General features: G+C 33.6%; 1 protein-coding gene across 1 annotated transcript in view; it reads left to right on the top strand.

Moving 5' to 3' along the window:
- The first annotated feature begins 923 nt into the window (after positions 1–923).
- The window catches only part of LOC141344897 (uncharacterized), a 91,300-nt gene continuing 67,854 nt past the window's right edge, over positions 924–24,369 (top strand). The window contains exons 1-19 of the mRNA XM_073849791.1: positions 924–993; positions 1,167–1,217; positions 1,364–1,512; positions 4,046–4,116; positions 4,378–4,543; positions 5,831–5,968; positions 6,062–6,239; positions 10,747–10,883; positions 10,965–11,068; positions 13,863–14,028; positions 14,138–14,323; positions 18,360–18,512; positions 18,621–18,765; positions 19,324–19,482; positions 19,585–19,703; positions 22,504–22,701; positions 22,778–22,933; positions 23,142–23,326; positions 23,415–23,597. Coding sequence (XP_073705892.1) covers positions 924–993; positions 1,167–1,217; positions 1,364–1,512; positions 4,046–4,116; positions 4,378–4,543; positions 5,831–5,968; positions 6,062–6,239; positions 10,747–10,883; positions 10,965–11,068; positions 13,863–14,028; positions 14,138–14,323; positions 18,360–18,512; positions 18,621–18,765; positions 19,324–19,482; positions 19,585–19,703; positions 22,504–22,701; positions 22,778–22,933; positions 23,142–23,326; positions 23,415–23,597 — 2,714 coding nt within the window. The remainder of the gene's footprint in view (positions 994–1,166; positions 1,218–1,363; positions 1,513–4,045; positions 4,117–4,377; positions 4,544–5,830; positions 5,969–6,061; positions 6,240–10,746; positions 10,884–10,964; positions 11,069–13,862; positions 14,029–14,137; positions 14,324–18,359; positions 18,513–18,620; positions 18,766–19,323; positions 19,483–19,584; positions 19,704–22,503; positions 22,702–22,777; positions 22,934–23,141; positions 23,327–23,414; positions 23,598–24,369) is intronic.

Genomic DNA, 24,369 nt, shown 5'->3' with positions numbered 1-24,369 from the left:
ACTCAACTGTTTTAAATATTTCATCATAATTAATAATAAATCATGTGATACTGAAGACTGGAGTAATGATGCTGAAAATGTAGATTTGATCACAGGAATAAATTACATTGTAAAATATATTAAAATATATTACACATTTAAATATATAATAGAAAGAAGTTATTTTAAATAGTAAAAATATTTCACAATATTACTGCTTTTGCTATATATATGATCAAATAAATGCTTGGTGAGCAGAATTCTTAAAAAAAAAAAAAATATATATATATATATATATATATATATAATTTTTTTTTTTTTTTTTTTTTTAAGAATTCTGCTCACCAAGCATTTATCTGACTTATATATATATATAAAAGTTCAAACTTTTGACCGGTAGTGTATCTGATGCTTTAATTGAAAAATTATGGATGTGTGGATAATCAAGTTACTTTTCCTCAGTCAGTCCAGTAAGTATTTATTTTGAAATTATACTAACATAACTATAGTTGTTCATTTTAAAATCAAAGATTTCACAGAAAATAAATAAAGAAATAAAACATTAAAAGGGGTTTTAAATGCTAAAAAAGTATAAACTTACAATGGAAGTGAATGAGGCAAATTGGAGGATTTGAAAGTACAAATGTGATGCAGATAATGTTATAAAAGAATTACATTAACAAAACCTCTAACTAAATTCCTGCAAAATCGTGAGCATGTTATGAGAAGGCAAAGGCTCCGTTCAAGCTGTCCATTGGTATGCTGCGGGATTTTGTTAGCTGGATGGTCCCCTGGTGGGCATCTGTCCTGTGATTGGTGTCTGAGTGTCCAGTGGGTTTTTACAAAGGCTTAACTCAACATCTATCCATTCACTTATGTGCTTATTTTTTCCTAGTAATGGTCTCTCCTATGAAGTGCAGGGTATTACTTTGATCCAATCACTTATGGCAATGTCTCCGGTTTGTCTAGTTCTCCAAGATCTCTGCTTAATTATGTTGCTCATCTTTTTCAGTGGTAAGTGTTTAATATCATATTCTTTAATATCCTCCCTTTGATTACTAAGAGCAAATAGATAATTCTACATATTATAGAAGGTTAAGTATGTTTGTTTCTATACAAAGTTTTCTTTAAGTGTTAGTACTTATACATTCAAGATGGTTTTTAACTTGTTAATGTTTTTTTACAAGCTGACTGCCACAGACTGCACCAAGATCAACTTTGCAAGTCTACTTGCCCAGGTAAGAGTATATACATATAAACAATTTTAATAAACATGTTTGCTATTCATATGCAATGTTTTAAAACAGAATTTTTCAAGGTTTTGTCTAATTTAACTCACTTCTGGGTCAAGAAATATCAATATATATCTAACTTATGTTTACAGATGTGCAGAAAGGACAAAGGCACACATATAGATACAGTACAACCATAAGCGGTGCATGGAAAGGTCCTTCATCAGGAGGCAGTCAGTTAGCTTTGGACTGTGTTGTTGACATTGATGTCCGACCAGGATGTCCAGAAATAATATTAAAGGTATGTTCTGTTCTATCAGTCATTCTACATATGCATAGTTTAAGTCAAAAGTTTAGATGCACCTTGCAGAATCTGCAAAATATTAATTACTTTACCAAAATAAGAGGGATCAAAACTGACTCCACCTTTTCACACTATAACTTCAGAAGAAAAAGTGATGCATTAAGAGCCAGGGGTGTAAACTTTTGAATAGAATGAGCAGTGGTGTATAAAGTACCTGAAAGCCATACTTAAGTAAAAGTACAGATATCTTACCAGAAAATGACTTTGGTATAAGTTGAAGTCACCATTTAGAATATTACTTGAGTAAAAGTCTTAAAGTATGTGATATTTATTGTATAAAAAGTATTTTTTTTTATCTTAAATGTACTTAAGTATTAAAAGTAACAAGTACAAGTAAATACAAATTATTTTTTGCAATTGCAAGTTTATTCTGATTCTGACTTCATTTCTCACAATTGTGTTTATATCACCCAGTTCAGAGAAAAAAGTCAAAATTGTGAGATACAAACTTGCATTTGTGAGGAAAATTATTTCTCACAACTGCGAGTTTACATCATCAATTTCTGAGAAAAAAGTCAGAATTCTGAGTTTATATCTCGCAATTCTGACATTATTTCTCACAATTATGAGTTTAAATCACCCAATTCAGAGAAAAACGCCAGAATTGTGAGATACAAACTTGCATTTGTGAGGAAAATTATTCCTCACAATTGCGAGTTTATATCATCAATTTCTGTGAAAAAAAGTCAGAATTCTGAGTTTATATCTTGCAGTTCTGACATTATTTCTCGCAATTGCAAGTTTTTATCAGCCGATTCAGAGAAAAAAAGTCAGAATTGAGTTTTTTTTATCACACAATTCTGGGAAAAAAAGCCAGAATTTCCAGAATTGCGAGATACAAACTCGCATTTGCGGGAAAAAAGTCTGAATTGTGAATTTTATCTCGCAATTCTGACTTTTGCAAGATAAAATTCACAATTCTGACTTTTTATGAGTTTATGAACTTTGTGTTTGCTCACAAAAACTTTGTGTGACAGAAATAAAGAGGTGAAAGAAAGAAAACTAAATTTCAGTGCAAATGCAAAATGTTTTTGAGGGAAAGGCAATATTTGGTCACACTTTATATTAGGTGGCCTTAACTATTATGTACTTGCATCAAAAAATAAGTACAATGTACTTAATGTGGTCATATTGCATTGCAAAACACTTTTGCTTCTATAAAGGTGGGATATGGGTAAGGTTAGGGACAGGTTTGGTGATATGGGTAGGTTTAAGGGTGGGTTAGGGTGTAAGGGATAGTTTAACAGTGGTAATTGCAAAAATTAATTACAAATGTAATTACTTATAGGATTTTAAAAATATATAAATACAATGTAAAAACATGTATGTACACAATAAGTACATTGTATCAAATGATTAATTTAAATGTAAGTACATAGTAGTTAAGGCCGCCTAATGTAAAGTGGGACCCAATATTTTTGTGAGCATACACTTTCTAGATAGAACGCAATGCTTTTGTGAGATAATTGTTTTTCATACAGTTTTGCAAAATTAAGAAAAAAAAAAAAACTTTTTTCTCACAGTTGCGAGTTTACATCTCACAATTCTGACTGAGATGAGTTGCTGACTTCTGACTATTTTGTAGTAAGTAATGAATATGCTTTGGGAAATGTATCGGAGTAAAAGCATACATTTTAATTAGGAAATATAGTGGAGTAAAAGTAAAAGTAGGTTGAAAAATAAAAACTAAGATACTCCCCAAAAATACTTAAATACTGTAATGAATTATTATTACTTCGTTACATTACACCACTGAGAATGAGGATGTGTACATTTTTATTATTTTGCCTAAATATATATTTTTTCATTTAGTACTGCTCATTTAGTACTTACATGTTCCCCAGATGGCAAAATAAGTTCAATTTACCCTGATCTTCAGATTCCAAAATTTGAATTCATTCCCGGCTCCTAATGCATCATTTAACTTCTGGAGCATCACTGAGAGTTTGAACCTTCTGTAATAGTTGCATATGAGTCCCTCAGTTGTCCTCAGTGTGAAAAGATGGATCTCAAAATCATACAGTCATTGTTGGAAAGGGTTCAAATACACAAAAATGCTGAAAAACCAAAGAATTTGTTGGACTTGAGGGATTTTTCTGAAGAACAGCAGGCAATTTAACTGTTCAAGACAACCAAGGGACTCATGAACTATCACTAAACAACAGCAACAACAAAAACACAGTTGTGGATCATTCAGGTAACAGCACAGTATTAAGTATTAAGTGTATGTAAACTTTTGAACAGGGTAATTTTTATAAATTCAACTATTATTTTCTCTTGTGGATCATATGTAAACGTCTTTTATGTGAAATATCTTATTCAGGTAAGTACTAAATAAAAATAACATGCGTTTTGTATGATCCCTCTTATTTTGGTAAAATAACTATCATTTTGCAGAATCTACAAGGTGTGTGTAAACTTTTGATTTCAACTATGTATATATAATAATCTTGTCATCCATATTTTGTAGCTAAGGAACATACAAATAAAGCAGAGCTCATCGAAAAGAGACAATTCGGTGCTACGCTTGAAGAACATAAGGTAATCTAAGTTTTTTTTTAATACTTCTAACAAGACCTTTTCTGTGTTTGCATCCAATTATTACAAATAAATTGCATGCAATTTGGTATAATCATAAATAATATGTTTCAAGGTGTCAGATATAATAATTAGGTGACAAACATTTTAAATAACATTAGAATTCAGTTGATGCCACATCACTGGTAATCACACACTATTGCTGCTGTAGAGAGCTATGAGTGTTAAGAGGTTGAAGGTCCATCTGGTGTTTTGATTTCTCAGAGAGTCATTGGAGAAGAACCCCCTGCGGTTCTGGCTCGAGGGGGGAAAGGTCACAAAGCTCTGCCCACAGGAGGCTGAGCAGGTGTGGACCCTCAACATCAAGAGGTCCATTCTGAGCATGTTCCAGACTTCTCACTCTGGGCGAGCTACAGAGACAGTCAGAGAGGTGAGAAGAACTGTAACTCACTTTGCACGCCTGTTTGTATAAAATCATATGCTCACTTTTTGCATACAGTTGACATATGTTGTTAAAAAGAATTCTTTTATAAATAAACTTTAAAGTTTTCAAATAAATGTTTATCAAAGAATCCTAAAATGTTATAGCACAACTGTTTTCAACACTAATAATAATAATAATAATAGAGCCCCAAATCTGTATATTAAATTGATTTTTGAAAATTGGCATCACAGCATAATAAATTACATTTTAAATTACACTACCTGTCAACAGTTTTTGAACATTTAGATTGTTTTTTTTTTTAAAGAAGTCTCTTCTGCTCACAAAGCCTGCATTTATTTGATCAAAAGTACAGCAAAAACAGAAACAAATCTGAAATATTTTAAATATTTAAAATAACTGTTGTATTTGAATATATTTTAAAATGTAATTTATTATTACTGCTATTTCAAAGCTGAATTTTTAGCATCATTACTTCAGTCACATGATCCTTCAGAAATCATTCTAATATTTTGAAAACACCTGAATAGAATTTTTTTTAGGTTTCTTTGAAGAACAGAAAGTGAAATAGAAATAGAAATCTATTGTAACATTATAAATGACTTTATCATAGCTTTTGATCAATATAAAGCATCCTTGCTAAATAAAAGTGTAAATTTCTATGATTTCTTTCTAAAAAAAGCTTTTATTTAATAGTGTTTAATGTTACAAAAGCTTTTTATTTCAGATAAATGCGAATCTTTCCATCTTTCTATTCGTCAAAGAATCCTAAAAAAATTACTCAACTGTTTTAAATATTGATAATAATAATAATAAATGTTTCTTGAACAGCAAATCAGCATATTAGAATAATTTCTGAACCATGTGACACTGAAGGCTGGATTAATGATGCTGAAAATTTAGCTTTGAACACAGGAATAAATTACATTTTACATATATTCAAATAGAAAACAGTTATTTTGAATAGTAAAAATATTTCAAAATGTTTTTTTTTCTGTAATTTGGATCAAATAAATGCAGGCTTGGTGAGCAGAACAGACTTCTTTAAAATCATTAAAAATCTTATGTTCAGAAACTTTTGACTGGTAGTGTATATTACAATAGAAACGTGTTCTTTTCAATTGTAAGAATATATAACTGTATTACTATCCTATTTTTCATCAAATAATGCAGCCTTGGTGAGCATAAGAATCTTTTTTCAAAAATATTTAAAGACTCTATTAAGTATGAGCACTAGCATTATATTAATGATGTTGAATTATGATTTCTCTACAGACTGATGTGTATGGGACATGTATGAGTTCTTATGAACAGAGGGGTCCGTCAGTGGTGAAGAGCCGAAATCTCCAGCAGTGCCTCAGTGACAGAATCGATCAGTTTTGGAAGCACTCTGTCCCCCTGAGGGAGGGCATGGTGGGCCCCACTTTTTGTATACTATATCCAACATTCATGCAACTGACCCAGTGTGAATTTCCTTTAGTTTGAGTTGCTCTTTATTTTGATTAGACGGTGAGCGCCGGCCTTGCATGCATCCAGCTTTATGATGGAACAATGCTGAAGAAGGTCAACTGTACAGAAACTGTGTCACTGGTTCCCCTGCCAGGCCTCTTAGAAGCAACAGAAACTAAAACTGTTTCAAGCCTAACTCTCCTCAGAACCCTTGAAGTGATTCCAATGGATTTGGGTAACACTAAGCTTTTGATTTTGTCAATTCCGTTTGATCATGTCACTATATTAATGCTATAGTTCTACTTTAATTGAGCATAAATATTTATGTTGACTACATTTTAACAAGAGAACTAATCTTTTCTACACCTCTCTTGAGCCCTTTATTTAATAAACTTAATAACATTTCCAAACTGTTAAAAAAGTCTGCAGGAAATGTAAACTATATGCATAAGAATAGCAACAAACAATTCATAAATGGATCATTTTAGCCAACTCTTTGGATCATTAGGTTCTTGTAAATCTTTCAGACTTGTTCAAATAGAGATCTAAATTTAATTTCACAAATCATGAATCTGATTCTATAATAAAAATGTGCAATTGATCTCCATTTGGGACTCTAAAGATTATAAAGATTATGTCCTTAATGTAATACAAGAATTCTGAAATGGTGAAGTTAATATGCAATATGTGACTCTGTAGTTATCTGAATAATTATGTGGTATTTGCATACAGATACAAATCAGAAGTCAGGTCTCAATATTACAAAGTCGTTTAAGTGCCACGTAAACAAAAAAATCTAGAATTACAACATTAAAGTCATAATAGTTTGAGAATAAATCGCAAGAATATTTACAAGAATATTGTTGACATGTTTTGAGAATAAAGTTGAAATTTTCAAGAATAAAGTGAAAGTTTCGAGAATAAAGTCGAAATGTTTCAAAAATAAAGTCAAAAGGTTTGAGAATAAAGTAAAAATTTTCAAGAATAAAGTTAAAGTTTAGAGAATAAAGTCGAAATGTTTCGAGAATAAAGTTCAAATTATGAGAATAAAGTTGAAATATTTCAAGAATAACTTCAATATGTTTCGAGAATAAAGTCGAAATTGCGATAATAAAGTCTAAATGCTTTGAGAATAAAGTCAAAATATTTCAAAAATAAAGTCTAAATGTTTTGAGAATAAATTTGAAATACTTTGAGAATAAAGTTGAAATATTTCAAGAATAACTTCTAAATGTTTCGAGAATAAAGTCGAAATTGCGATAATAAAGTCTAAATGTTTTGAGAATAAAGTCTAAATGTTTCGAGAATAAAGTCAAAATTTTCAAGAATAGATTGTAAGTTTTGAGAATAAAGTCGAAATGTTTCGAGAATAAAGTCAAAATTTTGAGAATAAAGTCTAAATGTTTCGAAAATAAAGTCAAATGTTTTAAGAATAAAGTTGAAATGCTTCGAGAATAAAGTCTACATTTTGAGAATAAAGTCAAAATGTTTCGAGAATAAAGTCAAATATTTTAAGAATAAAGTCTAAATGTTTTGAGAATAAAGTCAAAATGTTTGAGAATAAAGCGAAAGTTTAGAGAATAAAGTCGAAATGTTTCAAAAATAAAGTCAAAAGTTTTGAGAATAAAGTAAACATTTTCAAGAATAAAGTGAAAGTTTAGAGAATAAAGTCGAAATGTTTCGAGAATAAAGTTCAAATTATGAGAATAAAGTTGAAATATTTCAAGAATAACTTCAAAATGTTTCGAGAATAAAGTGGAAATTGCGATAATAAAGTCTAAATGCTTTGAGAATAGTCAAAATATTTAAAAAATAAAGTCTAAATGCTTTGAGAATAAAGTCAAAATATTTAAAAAATAAAGTCTAAATGTTTTGAGAATAAATTTGAAATACTTTGAGAATAAAGTTGAAATATTTCAAGAATAACTTCAAAATGTTTTGAGAATAAAGTCGAAATTACGATAATAAAGTCTAAATGTTTTGAGAATAAAGTCTAAATGTTTCGAGAATAAAGTCAAAATTTTCAAGAATAGATTGTAAGTTTTGAGAATAAAGTCGAAATGTTTCGAGAATACAGTCAAAATTTTGAGAATAAAGTCTAAATGTTTCGAAAATAAAGTCAAATGTTTTAAGAATAAAGTTGAAATGCTTCGAGAATAAAGTCTACATTTTGAGAATAAAGTCAAAATGTTTCGAGAATAAAGTCTACATTTTGAGAATAAAGTCTAAATGTTTCGAGAATAAAGTCTACATTTTGAGAATAAAGTGTAAATGTTTTAAGAATAAAGTCAAATATTTTAAGAATAAAGTCTAAATGTTTTGAGAATAAAGTCAAATGTTTTGAGAATAAAGTGTAATGTTTTGAGAATAAATTCGAAATGTTTCGAGAATTAAATTAAAATTATGAGAATAAATTCTAAATGATTCGTGAATGAAGTCAAATGTTTTGAAAATAAAGTAAAAATGTTTCAAAAATAAAGTAAAGATTACGAGAATAAATTTGAAATGTATTGAGAATAAAATCAAAATTACGATAATAAAGTCTAAATGTTTTGAGAATAAAGTCAAAATATTTCAAGAATAAAGTCTAAATGTTTCGAGAATAAAGTCAAAATTACAATAATAAAGTCTAAATCTTTGGAGAATAAAGTCAAAATATTTCAAGAATAAAATCTAAATGTTTCGAGAATCAAGTTGAAATTATGAGAATAAATTCAAAATGTATGAGAATAAAATCAATATTCCGAGAATAAAGTTGAAATGTTTCGAGAATTAAAATGAAATGTTTTGAGATTAAAGTCGAAATTATGAGAATAAAGTTGAAATATTTTGAGAATAAAATCAAAATATTTCAAGAATAAAGTCTAAATGTTTTGAGAATAAATTTGAAATACTTTGAGAATAAAGTTGAAATATTTCAAGAATAACTTCAAAATGTTTTGAGAATAAAGTCGAAATTACGATAATAAAGTCTAAATGTTTTGAGAATAAAGTCTAAATGTTTCGAGAATAAAGTCAAAATTTTCAAGAATAGATTGTAAGTTTTGAGAATAAAGTCGAAATGTTTCGAGAATACAGTCAAAATTTTGAGAATAAAGTCTAAATGTTTCGAAAATAAAGTCAAATGTTTTAAGAATAAAGTTGAAATGCTTCGAGAATAAAGTCTACATTTTGAGAATAAAGTCTAAATGTTTCGAGAATAAAGTCTACATTTTGAGAATAAAGTGTAAATGTTTTAAGAATAAAGTCAAATATTTTAAGAATAAAGTCTAAATGTTTTGAGAATAAAGTCAAATGTTTTGAGAATAAAGTGTAATGTTTTGAGAATAAATTCGAAATGTTTCGAGAATTAAATTAAAATTATGAGAATAAATTCTAAATGATTCGTGAATGAAGTCAAATGTTTTGAAAATAAAGTAAAAATGTTTCAAAAATAAAGTAAAGATTACGAGAATAAATTTGAAATGTATTGAGAATAAAATCGAAATTACGATAATAAAGTCTAAATGTTTTGAGAATAAAGTCAAAATATTTCAAGTATAAAGTCTAAATGTTTCGAGAATAAAGTCAAAATTACGATAATAAAGTCTAAATGTTTTGAGAATAAAGTCAAAATATTTCAAGAATAAAATCTAAATGTTTCGAGAATCAAGTTGAAATTATGAGAATAAATTCAAAATGTATGAGAATAAAATCAAAATTCCGAGAATAAAGTTGAAATGTTTTGAGAATTAAAATGAAATGTTTTGAGATTAAAGTCGAAATTATGAGAATAAAGTTGAAATATTTTGAGAATAAAGTCAAAATATTTCAAGAATAAAGTCGAAATGTTTTGAGAATAAAGTTGAAATTGAGAGAATGAAGTTGAAATGATTCAATAATAAAGTTGAAATATTTTAAGCATAAAGTCGATATTACGATAATAAAGTTGAAATGTTTCGAGAATGAAGTTGAAATTACGAGAATAATTTCGAAATGTTTCACAAATAAAGTAAAAATTACGAGAATAAAGTAGAAATGTTTCGAGAATAAAGTCGAAATATAATTGCTACAAATTCATTCTGGGAATTTTGACTTTATTCTTAAAACACTTTGACTTTATTCTTATAATTTTTACTTTATTCTTGAAACATTTAGACTTTGTTGAAATATTTCGACTTTATTCTCGTAACATTTCAACTTTATTCTCATTATTTCAACCTTATTCTCGAAATATTATGACTTCAATCTCTAATTAAAATTTATTTATTTTTTTTACTTTTTATCACTCTCAAAATATTATAACTTTAATTGCTACTTTTTAGTTCTCGTAATTTCAACTTTATTTTTTAAACATTTTAACTTTATTCTCAAAAAAATAAGACTTTATTCTCATAATTTCGACTCTATTCTCTAAATATTTCGACTTTATTCTCAAAATATTATGACTTTATTCTTGAAATTTTAGATTTTGACATTTTTTAATGTGGCAGTAAAACACTGTCATACTATATGGCTCTATGTTGTTTTATTAAAATAATGTCCAGTATGCTGCTAAAGCGATTTATGCATTCATTTGCTATGCAAGAATTTTAGATTTTAATGCTTTGGTCAGTTTCCATAAAAGTAGCCTCTCTTTACTTTACTTACCGTAAGTATGTAAACTGGATATTAAAATACAATTGAATGTTGAAATATAAAAGGTTATAAAAGGTTATAAAAGTGGAATATGTAAATTATAATCATGTTCTCTGTCAATTCAGGGCAGAACAGCGGTTACTTCACCAGTATTGTGTTTGAGGCTGATGGCCAAATCTCAGGCAGACACGGTGGACCATCAGTTCAAGAGGTTTCCAACACAGTGAGGAGGTTGTGTGCTCATCTCGCAGATCAGCAACAGGTCTGACACCAGTTTACAGTATTAAAGTGACTCTTTCATTCAAGATACCAAGTTTCTCTCACTTTTCTTTATCACTTTTAGCAATCAGAGCTTCTCCTGAATCTGGTGCTCCAGTTGAGAGCATTGTCATCCCATCAGTTGAGAGACTTGTGGCATGAGGCCTCCTTCAAATGTAGAGATGACTGGTTGGTCCTTCAACAATTATTACATACAGTCAAGTTTATGTAATAAAAAGTTTTTATTTATTTATTTATTTATTTTTATTAGAAATAACACAGCCGTCTCCCAGAAGATAATAAGACGATGTACAAGAGGCTACATTGTGGAAAAAATTGTTACTCATCTTTTATTTACATTTGAACAAAAAGTGGCATGTCCAAAATTATTCATACCCTTCTCAACAATCAATAGAAAAGCCTTTATTGGCTATTACAGCAATCAAACACTTCCTATAATTGCTGACCAGCTTTTTGCATGTCTCCACTGGGATTTTTGCCCATTTATCTTTAGCGATGAGCTCCAACTCTTTCAGGATGGAGGGTCTCCTTGCCATCACCCTGATCTTTAGCTCCCTCCACAGATTCTCAATTGGATTTAAGTCAGGACTCTGGCTGGGCCACTGCAAAATGTAAATGTTTTTGTCTGCTAACCATTTATTCACCACTTTTGCTGTGTGCTTTGGGTCGTTGTCGTGCTGAAATGTCCACTGGTGCCCAAGGCCAAGTTTCTCTGCAGACTGCCTGATGTTGTTGTTGAGAATTTTGATGTATTGCTCCTTTTTCATGGTACTGTTTACTGTGATTAGGTTCCCTGGTCCACCGGCTGAAAAACACCCCCTAAACTTTAGGTTCCCACCACCATGTTTGACAGTGGGGATGGTGTTCTTAGGGTTGAAGGCTTCTTCTTTTTTACGCCAAATGAAGGCTACATCAATGTGGCCAAACAATTCAATTTTTGTTTCATCTGACCATAAAACAGAAAACCAGAAGTCTTCTTCTTTGTCCAGATGAGCATTTGCAAAGGCCAAGTGGGCTTTTGTGTGCCTTATCTGGAGAAGTGTTGTCCTCCTTGGTCTGCATGAGAGAACCCAGCGGTGTGCAGTGTCCAGTGTTGGGGTTAGTTACTCAAAAAAGTAATATATTACATATTACATATTACTCTCAAAAATAGTAATCCCTTACTTTACTTTATTACTCCCTGGAGAAAGTAACTAGTTATATTACTAGTTATATTACTAGTTACTTTTTTTCTTACACAAACCACTGTTATTCTTAACAAAAAAGCAAACATGACCTACTGCGTGCATCCACGGCAGAATGCAAACAAACAAAGCTCCTTTAAAGCTGACATCTCAGTGCATACGCGATCTCATAAAGCTCTTATAACACAATGGATATTATGCACAATTCATCTTTCATAAATGTCTACAGTTTGTGTGTTGTGATTCGTAAGCACGCAATATTCAGCACTGTTCAAAACTTTTGAGCAGTGAGTGAATTCTATCTTAAACACCATTGATTGGCGATGCGTTCCAAAAATCAGCAGATGGCTACATTTTAAAACATTCGATTTTAAATCGAAACTGCCTATTCTTGCGCTTACTAATCATATATGTTGTTCTTGCTGCTTTTGTGCAATAGATGAATAACATTTTTTTGTTTTTTTAGATATTTTATGTTTAGATATTTCTATATTGCGGAAGTCCCACGAATCATTTTAATTTCCCGCATCCCGCACACACACACACACGAGTCTCTACCCGCCCGCACCAGCACACGCACTTGCCCATCAAGTTTTGTCCCGCGCCGCACTCTGTTGCGTTGGGTCCCGCGGGTTTGCAGGTCTCTATTTGCAAGTGCCGCTCTGCTGCTGGCTGCCGGGTGTCGACCAATCGGTGATAATTTAATGATACCTCGTGCCAAACCCAGACCAATCACTGTTCCATTCACGCCCCCCTCCCCTTCCCTTCTGTTCTCTGTGTTGTCGTGTGCCTTGTGTGTGATGAAGGTGCTACTGGCAAATGTAACGCAAGTAACTAGCTCGGGAAAACTGTAATAATATTACTTTTTTCAGACGAGTAATGCCTTACACTACTAGTTACTGAAAAAAGTAATATTATTACAGTAACGCGTTACTTTGTAACGCGTTACACCCAACACTGGCAGTGTCTGTTGGACTGTCTGCCTTGAGATGTTGCCACCAGCAGAGCCCAGATTCATCAGGATGGCCTTGGTGGTGATCCTTGGATTCATTTTTACCTCTCTCACTATCCTCCTGGCCAGCACAGGTGTCACTTTTGGCTTCCGAACACATCCTCTGAGATTTTTCACAGTGTGGAACGTCTTGTGTTTTTCAATAATACTTTGCACTGTAGCCACTGGAACTTCAAAACATTTAGATATGGTCTTATAGCCCTTTCCTGAATTGTGAGCAGCCACAATGCACAGCCGCAGGTCCTCAGTGAGCTCCTTTGTCTTAGCCATGACTGTCCACAAACCAACAGCAGAGAGCTTCTGTTTTTCACCTGTTGAGTTGATTAAAAGAGCTGTTCGCAATGAATCAGGGTAATTAGGATGCTCTAGAACAGCTTGGACTATTTGGAATGGTATAGAACTTAGGATTTTCCCATAGACTATGACAGTTTGCAAAGGGTATGAATAATTTTGGACATGCAACTTTTTGTTAAAATGTAAAAAAAAGCTGAGAAATTTTTTTTTTCCACAATGATGCCTCTTGTACATCATCTTATTATCTTTTGGGCGAAGCCTGTGTCATTTCCGGTCAAAAAACAAAAAACAAAAAAAACTTACTGGTTGAATAAAAGTCAGAATTTGCCAGAGGTATGAATAATTTCGGGCTTGACTGTAATTACTACATTACACTGAACTTTTGATTTAATTTTACAACATTTACAGCACATTTCTAATTTATGTTATATTTTTATTTCTTATGGTAATGTTGATTTTGGTGTCATGGCAGGCAACCCCTTGCAGATACTCTGTCAGCCTGTGGAACTGAGGACTGCGTCCTTGTCACTAAAGACCTCATACTCAACAAAGAAGTTGACCAGGAACATGTCCTACCTCTCCTCAATACTATCAGTTTTGCTTCCCACCCCACTTCATCCTTGATTAGTCACCTCAGTGTACGTGTTTAGGTTCAGTTATATTAATTATACTACTAAAGTGAAAGTTGTGTCTTAAACAGAGTGTGACCAAGTTGTCATGTGGATTTGCTGGTCTTTTCTCTTCCAGGCTTTGCTGCAGATACCTCTTATCCGACCAAAAGCACTACTGGTTGTGTCTTCACTGGTCCAGAGTTTTTGTCAACAAGAACAGGGTCCATGTAATGAAATCGCTGAAGTCCAACAGTTTGTCCATGTTCTGAAGCAAAGTCTTGAGGCAGGATGTGAAGTGGATGATCATTTGAAGATCACAGAGGTACAGTAGAAAAATGAAAATTAACCATCAGACAGCAGAGGTATCCTACACAACTTAATTAAAGGACTATTCAAGGTTCAATACTATACTATACTAGTAAACAAACTTTGATGTTGGCTTGACAAAGCCTTGTTTGAAAGTTTGCAGATTTGAAGATTTTTGTAGTTAAAATGTTCTAGCCATTGTTTAAATACCTAAGCATGTTGCTAACATGTTTTAACTCACTGTTAACATGAATTAGCATTTTGCTAACATGTTTTAACACTCTGCTAGCATATTTTAACACAATGTTTTGCAGTTTTTTTTTACAGACGCTAGGACACATTTCTCAATGCTTAGGTCACTTTTGCAAAACTCTTCACACAATTCTCCTAACCGACTTTCAGCTTGGCAAAGCAGTTCAATTCACATTCAAAATGCACTACAACTACCAAAACACTTTATTCAGGTCTCAAATAAACTCATTCTTCCAGAACACTGGCAAAGGTTGACAGCCGACAAACACACTTTGTCACCCACAAAACAATGACCTAAAAAACACTAACAACATGTAGCATTACACAGTGTTTTCTTGTGTAAAACAAGGACACATCTCTGTTTATAACTGCAATATATATTGTTTATAACTGCCATATATGGTACTGGAATGAATCAGACATGATGCAGAATTCCTCAATATTTCGTTGTTTATTTATTTTTATTTTTTTGCACTAAGTAATTCCAAAATACAAGAATTTGTATACACATCATCCACTGATACAGATACAATAGTAATGCTAATCTACTCGCATTTTTAGATTTGAAAGATGTTTCAATAAAATATTGCTGTTGAATTTTGCTGTCTTATTCATTTTTGCATTATGTTATTGTTTTGAACATAAGTTTAACAGTTTTGAAAACAGTATGTAAGCACGTGCAAAATGTCCTGTACGTACAAAGATTTTTGGCAGTTGTTGTGTCTGAGTGAGAAAAGAATTCATGAAATTTGAGAGATGTAGTCATTGAATGCATTTTGTGCCAAAACAATGATAACTGATCCTCAGTTTAGCCCACATAGACTTCTGTTGTGCTCACTGTGTGAAGAGTTTTGCAAAAGTGACCTAAGTATTGAGAAATGTGTCCTAGCGTCTGTAAAAAACTGTAACATGCTGCTAGGATGTTTTAGCCCATTGCCAGCATGATTTAACAATTTACTAGCATGATTTAACAAATTGCCTACATGTTTTAATATGTTGCTAACATAACATGTTTTAACATGTTGTTGTCTTGATTTAATGTGTCTTAGCATGACTTAGCATGTTGTTAGCATGCTTTAACAAGTTGCTAACATGTTTTAGCATGTTACTAGCATGATTTAACATGTTGCTAACATGTTTTAATAGGTTACTAGCAGTTAGCAAATTTTAGCATAAATTAACATGTTGCTAGCATGAATTAGCATGTTGATAGCATGATATAGCACAATATAGCATGGATTAACTTGTTGTTAGCACGATTTAGCACATTTCAGCATGAAACCTGGATGCAAAATGCAACCTGGGCTGTTTTTTTTTTTACTGTAAACGAGACAAACTTATATCTAAAAGCATAATTACGACAAACGAGCCGTTTTTGAGATTGACCGTGATTTCGTTTTGTGGTCAGTGGCCGGTGAATGGGAGTACTAGGGGCATAACTTTGAGCGCATCAAAATCGATGTTTTTACAACACTAAGAAGGCTCGACACACCATGAAACTTTGCTTGAAGTATCGCCTGGGTCTCTACACTTGAACTCGAGCATTGAGAACATTGTTTGTGTACACAGAGTTTACTAAAAAGAAAGTTTTTGAACAACTCACTTTCACTGTTTGGGTTTCCGCTCGCGGCCGTCTTGCCAGTCAAGAGGTGTTGACTAGTAAATTTGGTTATGCTAGCATGTGTGGAAATATTTAAACCACGCGTGTTACAATTAACCCTGTGTTAGGTTGTGCCCCGCTCACCCCTAGTTGCGCCCCCAACATTTGCATAGCCCAGTCATCAGTAGTTCTGCAGGTAGGCTATTGAGAAAAAAACAAAGCTAGGACAATACGAAAATGGCAGATCACGGGAATAAATGTTATGTTTCAGCTTCCCTGGTGAAAAAAACAGCTAAAACCAGCCTAGGCTGGTTGGCCGGTTTTAGCTGGTCAACCAGCCTGGTTTTAGCTGGTCATAGCTGGAAAGCAGGCTGGTTTTAGAGGGGTTTTGGCCACTTTTCCAGCCTGGGCAGGCTGGTCAGGCTGGTCTTAGCTGGCCAGGCTGGGAGACCAGCTAAAACCAGCTACTTCCAGCTTAAACCATCTAAGACCAGCCAACCAGCCTAGGCTGGTATTAGCAGTTTTTTTTTTTCAGCAGGGTTGGTGCAGGAGATATTAAGTGCAGGGATGGGTTGGTGTCTGTACCTTACTCAGAAAGGCAAGGAAAACAAATAAGGCGATCTATTAAAATAAGACGAGCCACTGAAGGGACATGGTTAGCTTTACTGCTAGCGGTAGTCTGTTACATTGCGGCACATAAGATTTCACTCAGAGAAGAAAGAGCTGGAGAGATGACTGTGGGGATGATGGCAAATGATTTACAGATCCTGAGCATCACTAACAAGCATTTAAACTTATGTGGCAAGTAAGGACTGTGGCTGCAGAATCACATTACACAGAGCTCACAAAAATGAAAGTAAAAGGATTGTGGATTCAAAACGGCAGTTTCAATGAACCACATATTAATAGCGGCTCAAGCTCTGTGATTAATGCTGCCTTCATGTGATATGGAAAAGATGATGCTTTCCACTTGTGAAGTGGAAATTACCAGTGTGTCGTGTTCAGGTGCTTTTGTTGTCGTAGTGAAGAGAAACATGGCGGACTCGGAATTTGTCCTCACATGCTATTTGGGTAAAAGTTTTAAAACGGTTATAAACTCCCTAATGCATCTGCTACAGGAAGAAGAGGATGCATCAAAACGCAAATGCTAAATGATAGGCTGTATATCTTATTGATCATGAATAGTATAGTTTACTAGACAATACTAAAAGACAATACTAACTAATGGTTTTGTTTTAGCTAGCCTATATAAGTTTTTATATAAGCCTATATAAGTATATATATTTTATATAGCCTATATAAGTTTTTTTAACTTTTAACATCATGCAATGTTTACCATTCAGTATAGTTTCGTTGCTGTCCGCCATGTTGAAAGGTCAAAGTTTATCCCATCTCGGCAACTCGGGTATCATAAAAAATTTCGAGCTTTCCAGTGGAAATTACAACGTGAGTGGGTGTTCATGTGCAATTTCGATGTCGGATTTTGGTATTTACCATAATTACGATAGCACATGAAGGCAGCATAAATATATATTTTCCTCCATGTGCGAGCTTCTGAAATGAGTGCTCTGTGAAACAGCCAATCAGAGCAGAGCTCATCATTATTGTTCATGAACCTTCCAGATAATGTAATAACAGACCGTTTCATTCTAGGGACAAATCCTAGGGTTGTAAATGGACCTGTAAAACCATTTCTGAAGAAGCTTTGTCCTTTCCTATGCCATATACCTTCTATATAGATATCAGACAACAATTTAAAATATTGTATCAATGAATTCTATGGCACCTTTAAGTTTAGACACCCTCAGTAAAAGCTTGTGGGATTGTCCAGTTTACAAAAACCATAATTACTTTAAAAAAGATATAGCAACCCTAGTCAGACCAGTCTGAACATCTGACATGAGTTTGGCGGTTCTAGCTTGAAAAGGAGAGACAGTCCGAATTTAGCCTCATAAGAAAAAGACGCCTAAATAGTAAATCAGTAAACACCAATTGGTAGAATGGTTATGGCATAATATAGATTAATACCGACAACAAGAAAAATCTTTTAGTATACCAGATGTTTGCTTTTTATGTAGAAAAGGACCAAGGAACAAGTGAATTCATTTTTGTGGTAACCAACATAATACCACAAATAATTGAGCTTGACACATACTGAACCTGGAATATTGCTTTAAACTGTTCTGTGTCTGTTGTGCAGCTGCTGCATGTGTTAAAAGCAGTGGAGAATGCAGGAGCGGCTGTATCAGATCTCATCCCCACACTGAGCCGCTGTGTGCAGAATCAGTCTGTGCCACTGGAACTTCGGTTGGCGGCTGTACGAGCATTCAGGAGAATCCCCTGCCATCATGATGTGAGCGTCAGCGTACAGTTTAAGAGACATATAGCACTGGACATGCATGCATGTGCTGCTTGCACTGATGTTATGTCTATTATGGCATGTTCTTTCTTATGTTTGTAGAGGACAGCTCTTACTCAGGCATTTCAAAGCCAGCAGGAGAATGTGGAGGTCAGAATCGCAGCATATCAACAGCTCATGCACTGTCCAAACCAGGAGATTTTCACTATTGTGAAGACAACATTAAGTAATGAGAAGTCTAGTCAAGGTATTAAGTTATCAAATAGTTTATTATTACTAACCTAAGTGTGCTATATTATTTCAACACTGTAAGTTTGATACATAATAGTAAATTGTGGTAGTATTACTCTGTTTGGTGTGACTTAAAATAAATCACACATTTCTGAAGTAAAAAATAAAAACATGTTTAGTACCAAGTCTTTAAAATGGGGTTGGGTGTTGAAACCCATTGCAAAAATGTTCATTAAAATATCGCCCTAAAAACAATTTAATATAAATATAATTAAACAAAAATGTATCCAAAAAAACATGAGGTGCTTTTGAAGTTACATTTTTTTTTTGTGAAAGAATGACTTTTTGAATTTTAAATTAACTAACAATTTTGATTTTGTTTTTGTCTAAATAACAGTTTTTATTTATTAATAACAATAAAATATTGGCTACATCAGTGGTCACCATTTCCTGAGAATGAGACTAATATTTTTTGCAGTGGAAGATGTTGCATATTTTCAACTTTCATATTTCTAACACTCTTCGACTGTAAAATGAGACACATTTGTACACATTCTCTATGATATCTCCTCAGTTGGGTCGTATGTTTGGAGTCATCTATTTAACATCCAGAAAACAGAAGACCCTCTAAAAAAAGACCTGATGGAGTCATTACCAGATGATATCTTAAGTAAAGACTTTGAAGCTGAACCATGGAAATATTCTTCACATATGGACTACACAGTGGACACAGGTACTACAAATAATGTAACACTTCCATCTGTTTACAATAATGTTCTGTTTATAACACTGATTTTCTCCTTTTTGTAATGTCTGAGTTGTATGTCTTCTACAGGAGTGGCTGCTGCTAACATCGAGGGAGCTGTAGTTTTCTCCCCTGAATCTTTTCTTCCACGTTATGCAACGGCAAATCTGACAGTTCACATCTTGGGCAGAGCATTCAATCTTCTAGAGGTGAAAATGAAATCTGTATTTTCCACAAAACGAATCTAAATTGAGCCCATTTACTGTTTACTATACTGTTCCTAGTCTTACTGTTCATCAGTGAGCACTATTCTAATGAAAAATGGTTTGTCTTCATATTCATTTGTCATATTGCAGTAACTTGCTTTTACATCTGAAATTACTTTTTTGCATGAGGACAGTTAGATGAGGGGTTTTTCAATCTGTAGTTTTATATGGAAGCCCATTCCGCTACTGAATAAAAATAAATATAGCTTATTGTGACTTTTCATATCAAAAAGACTTTTTTATAAACTTCAGACTTTTTCATTTTTTCAAATTATAAATTCACAATTGTGTTATAAAATCAGAGTTGCAAGATATAAACTCGTAATTCTGACTTTTTTCTTTGCGAATGTGTGTTTGTATCACACAATTTTGAGAAAAAATAAAAATGCTAAAAGTTGCAATTACCTTTTTTTTTATTTTTTATTTTGTGGCAGAAACGGGCTTTCATAGTTTTAAACATGGAAAATATAGAGCTGTCTTTAAATTTTAGTAAGTAGGTCCCTTGTATGAGGATCATGTTCTGTCATCAAAAACAGGGACCAAATTTTTGATGACCTCTATATTTAGGCTGTGCAGGTGTATAGTTAATAGTTAGGGGCCAAGCAACGAAGTTGCATAGGCATCTGTTGTATCCGAATCTTATATCTGAATCCTTGGCTCATGCTGAGTCGAATGAAGTCCAAAATTTAAAAAATGTAAGGCTTAGTTTTTTAATTGTTCGAAAAACCTACTTTTTTTAAAACTCATCCTAGACAGTTTGTCTGATTTTTATCTTCAGACCATGCTGGCAAAAAGTTATGGAATTCAAGTTGATTAGTCAAATTGTTCTTGAATAACACGCAAAGGAATTCTATGAAAAGCACGCAAAAATGGACGTAATGCTATATCTCCAAAATGGTTAGGCATATTGAGACCAAATTTGGTGTGTGTTATAACAAGCATGACCCGAGGCTACCTGCAGTGTTTTGGCACAGTGCCACCTAGTGGTCAGAAGATATGAAAAATTGCTGTTTTTGCTTATAACTTTAATAATAACAACGAGTTTCGATATTTGTCCTATTTAAAACTTGACTCTTCTGTAGTTATATCGTGTTCTAATACCGGTGGAAAATGTAAAGCTGCGATTTTCTAGGCCGATAAAATTAGGAACTACACTTCCATTCTGGCGTAATAGTCAAGGAAGTTTGCTGCTGTAACATGGCCGAAGCAGGCGCAGTAATATCATGCAGCAGATGTGCAAATGCTAACATAGCTGGGAACTAATTTCAGGTGCTGCATGATATTACTGCGCCTGCTGAGTCAATATTACAGCAGCAAACTTCCTTGACTATTACGCCGGAATGGAAGTGTACAGTAGTTCCTAATCTCATTGGACTAGAAAATCGCATCTTTACAATGCATTTATGTATTGTTATGAAACTCTGTATGTGCCTTCGACACCATGGCCTGACTGTACTCATAAAGTTAAGTGGCAAAAGTAATAATGAAATTTGTAATAACTTTGTTTAATTTAGCATATTGTAATGAAACTGGAAACTGGTCTTGATATATTCCTTGGATAATGCCGAGAACATTGATACCAATTATGCCATAATTTGATGAACTTCCTGTCCTCCATTTTGATTAATATTGAAAACCTACTTTTTCGAACTCCTCCATTAGTCCAATTTTCATAAATCGTTTTCAGACCATGCTGGCAAAACATTGTGGAATTCAAGTTGATTAGTCAAACCGTTTCGTGTCGATATATATACGGGTTTCAGTTAGCGCATCAACAAATTTTCTGGAAAGATGCCAAATTTTGTGTGCCGTTGTCACCTCAAACTGACCATGCAACATCATTTCAATAACAGTGCCACATATTGTTCAAGAGTAGTAAATCACTCATTACCATTAATTATGAAATTTCCAAAAATACTAATGATTTTTGATTGCATAAACCTATTATAATCAAACTGGTCTCAAAATATTCCTTGGGTCATGCCGGCAACATAGATAACTTAGAGAACATAGAGAACTTCCTGTCCGCAATTTGGACTTATGTTGAAACCTACCTTTTCAAACTCTTCCTAGACCGTTCATCCAATTTTCATCAAAATCGGATCATCTTCAGACAGTGCTGACACAAAGTTATGGATTACGTCGATACACGAAACCATTTTTGTATAGCAATGCAACAAATTTGAGCCATGATGCCAAAATGGCTGAGGCTTTATCTCTGCAAAGCTTTGACATATTGACACCAAACTTTGCATGCATCATTGTCACCTCATACTGAACACACCACACTGATTTGATAACAAATGTGATAACCCATTAAATCACAATACTAGTGGTTATTTTTATGATTCATCCATTTGATCAACATTTTAAAATGGCTTCAATTACTTATTGCTCTGATGCATGCTGCATTGCTTACCTAGTGCTTGGCCCCATAATTGCTGCTTGCAGCTATATTTATAGTTAATTTTATTTTTTCCTTTTTTGGGGGCTGAGTCATATATTGCCACTAACCAAGGGCTAAAATCATGTATTTTTCTGTATTTTTTCTCATTGAATATTCAGTCAAAGATACATACCATTTCAGAGTTAAATAAGTAAACCCAACCACTTGTCTAGGCCATGTGAAAAATTGGTTAATGTTGGCTAAAAAAACAAACAAAACAAATAGCTATTTAACTATTTTAGTTTTGAAGCAGCATATATTTTAGTTTAATGGTAGTAATTATTTTAATTGTTTTAGATTAGCCTAAGAATGGAAAACCTAGAGCCTGTTCTGAAGAAAATCTTTGAGGAGCATTCTCTAGCATCTGCTGATCCCTCCAGACCTAAGGGTCAAACAGACTCTATGAGACATGAACAGAAAGGACGAAACAGGGACGAGGAACAAGGAGGCAGTGATGGCTGTCTGTCCACAGGTCTAAGTTCCATCAAGACTAAGGTGAGAGTCTTGCGGATAGTGGTTTTGTGTCTGTTATTTGGCTCCACATCAGGCAAGACCAATATTTCTGTTTAAGTTCACAGAGCAGAGGAAAAGAGACAGTAGCTTCCGATGTTGGATGAATGTAAAGATGTTCGGCAAGGACCTCACTTTTATGACCTGTGATGATCTCTATGCATATCAGAGAAAGCTGTCACTAAGTACAGCTGGTGTTGTTGTCAAGCTGTTAAAGGTAAGACATTTTTTGTCAAGCAGTAAAGGAGTATTATGGGTTTAATACCCACTTTGGTCACACTTTAGGGTCCAATTCTCACTAATAACTAACTATTAACCTCAATAAACTCCTAAATTACTGCTTATTTACCATAAAGTAGTTGTTGTTTAGTTATTGGTATGTCTATAGTATTTTTTTTTACTTTTTACTTTTCTTTCCTTTTCAGGGTCAGGAGATTAAAATCAGCCAAAGGCCAATTGTTCTGGCAGAGGACTTGGTTTTACCATCTCTCTCTGGATTACCCATGAGGCTGAGCATCAACATGTCCACTCTGTTTTCCCTCAGACTTAAGGGCATCGCTAACTATAAGAATTGGTCACATTTCTCGCTGGCTGGCTATGTCAAACCAAAGTATGTCTGATGAAGTTTTGAAAATGTCAGTGTGCTGTCTAGTTAAAGTCATGATGGCAAGTCATCTCCTGTTTGTCCTTTTACACAGTGCATTGGTCGCCATCTCTGTGAGAGCTGGAGTGGATGGAGCATTCGGCCGTGCGGGATTAGAGTGGGCCACTCAACTCAAAACCTTCACCAGCTTGGATGGGGCTGTATATTTGCACCATGGACAGAGTCTGAAGGTGGTTCTTAATACTCCAGAAGATGTCATGGATGTACTGAGCTTCAGGTATGAACATTTTTTACATGTTCTTACAAATCTATATAATACATTTTGATATATTATTAGAGTAACACTTTAGTAGGGAAACACATTCACTCGTAACTACAACTTTTGCCTCAGTAAACCTATTATTAGTTAGTAATGTAGTTGTTGTAGCCTTGTTGGCAGAGGCTATTTACACTAACTCCGCCCACCAATGTGTGATTGGATGGTCAACACTGGTTTTCTCCCTTTTCAAATCTCATATCATATCAGAAAGGCATTTATTTTCAGTAAAAATACAAGGACATAATTGAAGAGTTGAAAATAAATTATCGGTTAGGGTTAGGGTAGGTGTAGGGTGTCACACCCTCTGCACGTTCCCTCAGCCCCAATCACCACGATCCTCCACCAACCAGCCAATCACCACCACAGCACACCCGTGAACCATCACCAGAATACTAATCACCGTCACCTGCACCGGCAATCACCACACCCTTTATATACCTACCTCTGCCACTCACTCATCGGCTGGTATCAAAGTTGCATGGATGTTTCTCTGTGGATCTTCTCCCCCTCCTGTTGTCTCTCCTGTGCTCCTCGTGGATTCTTCCGATGTTCTCCTGTGCTCCTCGTGGATTGCTCTGATGTTCTCCTGTGATACACGTTTATCGTGTTAAAGGGAAGTGACTATTGCTAACGCTATGATCCTTATGAACTTGAACTCACCTGTTGTGTTTGTTTGAAGATTTGACCACAGAGACATTATTCACCCGTTTGCACGTGTGTTGAACTGTGC

The sequence above is a fragment of the Garra rufa genome, chromosome 10 (assembly GCF_049309525.1).
Source record: "Garra rufa chromosome 10, GarRuf1.0, whole genome shotgun sequence".
Lineage (NCBI taxonomy): Eukaryota > Metazoa > Chordata > Actinopteri > Cypriniformes > Cyprinidae > Garra > Garra rufa.
Note: the sequence above shows the minus strand (reverse complement) of the source record. Positions and strands in the feature narration are given on the sequence as shown.